The sequence below is a fragment of the Nematolebias whitei genome, chromosome 11 (assembly GCF_014905685.2).
Source record: "Nematolebias whitei isolate Nwh7 chromosome 11, NemWhi1, whole genome shotgun sequence".
Lineage (NCBI taxonomy): Eukaryota > Metazoa > Chordata > Actinopteri > Cyprinodontiformes > Rivulidae > Nematolebias > Nematolebias whitei.
Window position 1 is genome coordinate 30820018 of NC_056508.1, and position 6750 is coordinate 30826767.

The following is a 6750-nucleotide window of genomic DNA, read 5'->3' on the forward strand; positions in this document are numbered from 1 at the left end:
TCATATTCACTTTAATTTGGGGTTTTGCTTTCTTTTCCTGGATTTACTATTTTATATTATATATCAGCTGTCTTCACAGTAAAACGCACATTGCAGTAAAAGGGGGAGAAATCCTACGATGCATGTATAAAGCATACATATATCAATAAATATGAAAATATTAACAAGAACTCTCAGAACATGAACTATTTGTGTTTCCAAAAAATAGATAAGTCAATATACTTTATATTTAAATCAAATCTGGATGAAAATAACCTTTAAAGAGCATAATCCTGTGGCAGTGAACAACTTTGGACAATAAAATATAATGTTAAATTTTGATACATTGCATTAAAATTTTGATATTCTATCATTTATGACATTCTTTTATAATTTACACGGAGTTTACCATTTCTGAGGAGGAAGGCTGCCCTGCCGTCACAGATTTGTCACGTTTTTGCATTAATGGAGGTCACAGACGGCAAACAAAGGGAAATGCATATGCCTTTATACATTATTTTATGTCAGGATTTATGCTTTCAGTTTAAAAAGTGGAAAATATTTTGGTTCACTTTGACACCGTCTGCTTGTAAGTGAAAGAAAACTCTCGCCACAAACCAAAATTATGCAAATGAATCAAAGTATGGAAATAAATATAATCAATATTTGCAGGGGGAGAAAGCCATTGAGAGTAACTCCCCCCTGGAGCTTTTGTTTTAGTCTTTTCATCTTTAGGTAAACACAACAGACCCACTGTAAAGACCACCTGGAGCTGGCACCCAGGCTCTTCCCCCTTCACTTTTTGTTCTTCAGCTGATTGGCCAGCCAGTCCAGGCCCTCGTACAGGCCGTCCCCGCTGGTGGCGCAGGTGGCCTGGATGTACCAGTTGCGGTGGCGTAAGGAGTGCAGGCCCAGCTTGTCTGTGATCTCTGCGGCGTTCATGGCGTTGGGCAGGTCCTGAGTGAAGTGATACAGTTAGTCAGAAATAAAAGCCTTCGCTCTGATGTGCAGAAGGAGCTGCTGCTGGGGAGCTGTACCTGTTTGTTAGCGAAGACGAGGAGAACAGCGTCCCGCAGCTCGTCCTCAGCCAGCATCCTCATCAGTTCCTCACGGGCTTCGTTGACTCGCTCCCGGTCATTGCTGTCCACCACAAAGATCAAACCTGCAGCAGGAAAACAAAGCAAACAAACAATAAAAATTAATTAATTAATAATAATAATTAAAAAAGAAAACAGTGACTCATTGCTGCTTTACTAGTGTCTCACAACGTCAACAAAAAAGTTTAATCACTATCGCCCGCTTCTAAAGGCAGAGCGACAGGGGCGAGTCTAGAATCTGAATTTAGGGGTGTTTTAGCCCCAGTGCTGACAATAACTCTTGGCTTGAACAATGCGGTGGCCATTGGCATTAGAAGCATTCATAATGAGTGTGTGTGTGTGTGTGGGGGGGGGGTCTGAAAATTTTTGAATGAAGTAGATGCCATCTCCTGCATTCTGGTGTATTTAATGGGTTGTTAAACATCTAAGTTTAAGTAAACACTTGATTTAATAAGTATTTTAGAGAACTTGGCGCACCAAGAAGCAGCGCTAAGCTAGCGGTGTGCAATACAGACGCGCTAGCTAAGATGCTACAGACGTAGCACTCCGCTTTACATTACACAACCTAAATGCTTTGTACAAAATCAGTTTAGTTTTAACTGATCATAACAAACAAAGACTAAACGTGTGCAACCAGAAGTTGCAACATATGTCTATATTTAAAACACACAAAACAAAGCAGCTTCAAACCTTTAATAAAACCATTAATATACAATGCAATTATGACAGAAAATGGAGGATTTACCTGCAGTTACCTTCGTACAGATGAACATGTGGTACTTCCTGTTTATCACTGTTCAGCTGCTCATGAGGTCGGCCGCAGGGCTTTATCCACCTTTGACATTTTTTTTCCAGACTCAGTTTAGGTTTTGGAAATGGAATAAACTATTCCACCCTCTAAAGCAGCACTGTTCAACTAAACTGCTCAGGGGACCACAGCTACTCAAAGCCAGCAGCTCAGAGGCCGGACATCCAGCAGTTAAAGTCATTATGTAACAAACCAAGTATTATAATGATCTGTTACCTTTTCATTTTGTTTATTTTGTTGCACTGAATCATAAATGCAAAAAACTGAACCCAAAACACAAACCCAGAACTGCACAAAAATAAATAAATAAAAATATATATATTTTTATGTTATTTTTCAAGGGTGCTGAGTTAAATTTTAGGGGTGCTTGAGCACCCCCAAAAAGAAGCTAAAATCACCACTGCAGAGCGATAAAGTTTTTGTTTTGGATGGACATCTGCAAATGAACAAGTTTTGTTGTCAGTCCAAGTAAAGATGGCGGCTACAGCGAAGCAATCCTTGCAAACGCACAAATACGTACAAATGAGCCAGTTTAACAGATATTGAGGTAAACTTTGGAGCCTACTATAAACATATAAAATATATACTTATTTAAAAACATATTAAGTATCCTTTATATGTTCAATATATGTTGATGTAACTTGTGTAACTGCATGAACCTATATTGTGCAATACAACTCTGTACATTTTTTGTCATTATCTTACTCTGATGACCTGCACTGAATGGAGTCAGCCAGGGATGCATAGTCCAGGCAGTAGCTGCTGATAGCCAGCCTCAAGCACACTTCCAAATGATCATCAGTCATGGTGGAACGGTATTTGGACTTAATAATCTTCATGTGGGAAAAGGCTGACTCACATAAATAAGTGGAGCCGAATAATGCAGTCAAGAAGGTAACATTTCCTCATGTTGGGGTATTTTCCTCTGTGAGTAAATTCCAGAACTGTCCACGAGTCCTGGCCTTAAGAGAATGTCAGCTTATAGTGTCAAAATCTCATCCTCCACTCCAGATACCGGTAAACACCATCCGTGCACAACTGGGCTGTGTCTCTCACGTCTGTAAACTCGTCCAGTTGCGGTGAGAAACACTCGCAGGCCGCGAAATCCTTCCAAAGTTGCTGGGTGAAATCCTCGGACATGGCTTCACAGCGCCGTATAACTGTACTTCTTGATACCTGGAGAGCTTTGATTGAAGATAATATTTCTGGTTTGTTTTTAAAGTCTCGAAACAATGAGTCAGCTGCTTCTACAAATGACTCTTTTACTATCGCTCCATCTTGAAAGGACTTCTTGTGCTTAACAATGAAGCGACTCACCCAGAATGATGCTTCGGTTGCTGCCTTCGCTTTTGTTGTCAAGCTGTAAGAAAAAATAACTGCTATCCGGATAACTAGGATTTTTGTTCACCTTCTTCTTTCTCAGCTCGCTTTTCGGAAGGAAGTCCGTGTTGGAGTTTTTATGAACAGCCCAAAAATGCATTTCCCTTCTTTGGAATAGCAATGATACTCTTGCAGATGAGGCAAACGCACTTTGAATCTGACGTGAACAAAAAGTCCTCCTCCCATTCCGTATGGAAATGGTAGGTTTTTTTTGCTTCTTACTTGGTCCAGCTCCCCCACTCATTTTATACCCTTTCTTGAGTTTAGAAGAAATAAACTGGAGGCTAACTAGGTGGCGCGAAAAGTATAAAAAGTGGCGGGTGACGTACATTCCTTCAAAGAACGCTAAGCCTTTAGTTAATAAAGATTTCAGTGTTACTCTGAGAACACGCTGTATGTAAATGAGCTCATCTAAAACATGAGTCAGATAAACCCTCAGGTGTTGGGGGCGAGCGTGTGCAGCAGGTTGTTCAGCGGGACTAAAAGGGCCTCGTTGACTCCAAAGTGGATGAGTGGAGTGCCAACGTGACGAGCTCACCTTGTGTGTTCTGGAAGTAGTGTCTCCAAAGGGGACGGATCTTGTCCTGGCCGCCCACGTCCCACACAGTGAAGCTGATGTTTTTGTATTCCACTGTCTCCACATTAAACCCTGAAAAGAAAGAATTATCAAAACGATGTTTAATTAATTCAACTCCTCCCAATTTTTTTTTTTTCAATATTGAATCATTTTCCCCTACAGACCTATTGTGGGGATGGTGGTGACGATCTCCCCCAACTTCAGCTTGTAGAGGATGGTGGTCTTCCCAGCAGCGTCCAGCCCCACCATGAGAATCCTCATTTCTTTTTTGCCTATCAGGCTCTTCAGCAGGTTCCCAAAGATGTTTCCCATGATGACCAGCGGCTCTTATTGCAACTTTAAAAGAACCAGGGATTACTGAGCAACAAAGCAGACAAACAAACATGAAGCTTGTTTCGAAAGTCAAAAAAAACAGTGCTGAGACAAAAGTGCAAGCCAGTGCAAGCCAGTGCATCACTTGTGCCGATCCCAAACCTGGGTAAATGGTGAGGGTTATGTCAGGAGGTGATTTCAGAGAAAAACACTTTTGCATAAACTAATTTGTGAGTTTGTTCAGCGACTACAAAGAGGGGAAGTCACAAAGGTGCAGGACTTCAAGTACTTGGGGTCCACTGTCCAGGAAAATAGGGACTGTTGTAAAGAGGTGAGAAAGAGAGTCCAGGCTGGATGGAGTGGATGGAGAAAAGTTTCAGGAGTGATTTGTGATAAAAGAGTGGCAGCAAAGATCAAAGGAAGAGTTTACAAGACAGTGATGAGACCAGTTATGTTGTATGGTCTGGAGACTGTGGAGAACACAAAAAGACAGAAGGAAGAACTGGAAGTGGCAGAAATGAAGATGTTGAGGTTCTCCTTAGGACTGACAAGGCTGGATAAGATTAGGAATGGGATCATCAGAGGTACAGCCCAGGTTGAACAACTGGGAGATAAAGTTAGAGAGACCAGACTGAGATGGTTTGGACATGTCCAGAGGAGGGACAGTGGGTATACTGGTAGAAGGATGATAGAAATGCAGCTGCCAGGAAAAAGACAGAGGAAGGTGATATATGGAAGCAAACAGAGGACCTGGATTATAGAGTGAGGACAGAGGACAAGGAGGACAGAATGGAATGGAAGACGACTCTGCAGCAACTTCTAAAGAGGGAACAGCCGAAAGAAGAAGAAGCATGATGAGACAGTGTAGAACAGACTATTCAACTGGCAGCCCGTGGACTAATCAGGCCCATGGGTGAGCTGTTCGGCCCACCCATGGGTTCATATATAGATAAAACTAGATTTTAAAACGTAAAACAAACTTAGTGACAATAACTCTCTGGCCCCTGAGCTCTTGGCTCTCAGTAACTGTGCCCCCCTGGGCAATTTAGTTGAATTGCCCAGGTTTAGAAGCTTTTTTTTTTTTTTTTTTTACCTCAGAGGAAAGTCAGTGAGAACACCCTTCACATCTCTCAATGAGAACAGACTGGACTCAGTTTTTGGATGGTTACATGGAAAACAGCAGCCAGTCTCCTTTCTGCAGATCAGATTTCAGAGTGTGCAAGTTAACTACCTGTTCAGGTGTCTGCTGATGCCTGAAACAACAGAAACTATCAAATCACAATTTTTTTAACTAAGGTGACCAAGATTATGTGTAGTTCACAGTCTTTGTGATAATTAAGGGCCTTTAAATGGCCATCTCTCCTTCAGCTGAGGTGCAGATGTTAACAGGATGTTCATTCTGAGGGGCAAACAGTGCACAGAAAGCACACCTGGAGCACACTTTTCATTTTTATTTCCAACTAGAGCTCATAACTAATGTCGTCACAGATCATAGAGTCATTTGCATGAAGCACACGGAGGTAGGAGCTGTTAGCACAGCGTGTTACAGCTGCAGAGGCACCTGTCATGAAGCGAGGAGAGGAGATGCTGCAGTACCAGCAGCCGGTGGCTCCTGTCACGTTCTCCAGGCTGGATCATTGGTCGAGCCCGGCTGCTTGCCAGTAACAATGGCTTATTGTTTCTGCTCTTTAAATAGGGGAGTAAAAACCTCCAGGTCGAATTTGTGCGGCTTATTAATTATAATGCCCGCGTTAGTCACGACAGAAAAACGCACCAGCCGGCCTGATGTCGTCGAAAAACGGCCGGTCGTTAGCTTAAAATGCGTCTGAGAGCGTTTAAATACCGACACATATGCGGTCAGCTTTAATACTCGTCCACATATTTAGGTAATTTTCTCCGCATTTGCACCTCATTGACACTTACCCCGTTAACTGCAGGCAGGATCCCAGCTGGATTCAGCAAGAGGACTGGATGCTAGTCTCGCGATAACTAGCGGGTTTCCTGCTGTGAAGTCTCGCGATACTTAGGATGCTGCGAACGCCGCTCACGTTTTTGTCGTCCTCAGTGACACGTCCAAAAACTAAAAGCTAGATTATGAGGCAAGCGGGGACAACAGGTCTTCAGCGTTGTCTCCATAAAACACGACAAAATAAATACATACAAAGTCAGATGCTCTGCTCAAAAAAGACCACTTGTTTCATTAAATATCCATTAACTCAAGGGAATGAACATTTTCCAGTTCATCATTTCAGAATCAGAATAAACTTTATTGGCATTGCACCGAGATACAACGCGAATATGTTCATACATGTTTATTTATATTTAAACAACTATTTTTGTATCAAAATATGTTTCATATGATCAGATAGTTTGTACAATATGCAAATGATGAGATATTTATCTAAAAACATGCTGATCTTATCTTTACTTGAGGACCTAAAATGTTCGAAACAGTTTGATTTCTTCGCATGGCATCATTAAAGGTTTTATATTAAATTGATGTATGTATGTATGTATGTATGTATGTATGTATGTATGTATGGATGGATAGATAGATAGATAGATAGATAGATAGATAGATAGATAGATAGATAGAT

General features: G+C 41.5%; 1 protein-coding gene across 2 annotated transcripts; it reads right to left on the bottom strand.

The window, feature by feature from the left end:
- Positions 1-612: 612 nt before the first annotated feature.
- arf3a (ADP-ribosylation factor 3a) lies at positions 613-6147 on the bottom strand. 2 transcript variants are annotated; one of them, XM_037684869.1, is made up of 5 exons: positions 6077-6147; positions 4006-4177; positions 3803-3913; positions 1017-1141; positions 613-936 (listed from the first exon to the last, which is right to left on the bottom strand). In XM_037684869.1, exons 2-5 carry the CDS (start codon positions 4151-4153, stop codon positions 775-777), a joined length of 546 nt encoding a protein of 181 aa, XP_037540797.1. In that variant the 5' UTR covers positions 4154-4177; positions 6077-6147; the 3' UTR covers positions 613-774. The 2 variants fall into 2 exon arrangements, with proteins under 2 accessions (XP_037540797.1, XP_037540796.1); XM_037684868.1 differs by having other exon boundaries at positions 4006-4198; positions 6077-6122.
- Between the last annotated feature and the right edge of the window lie 603 nt (positions 6148-6750).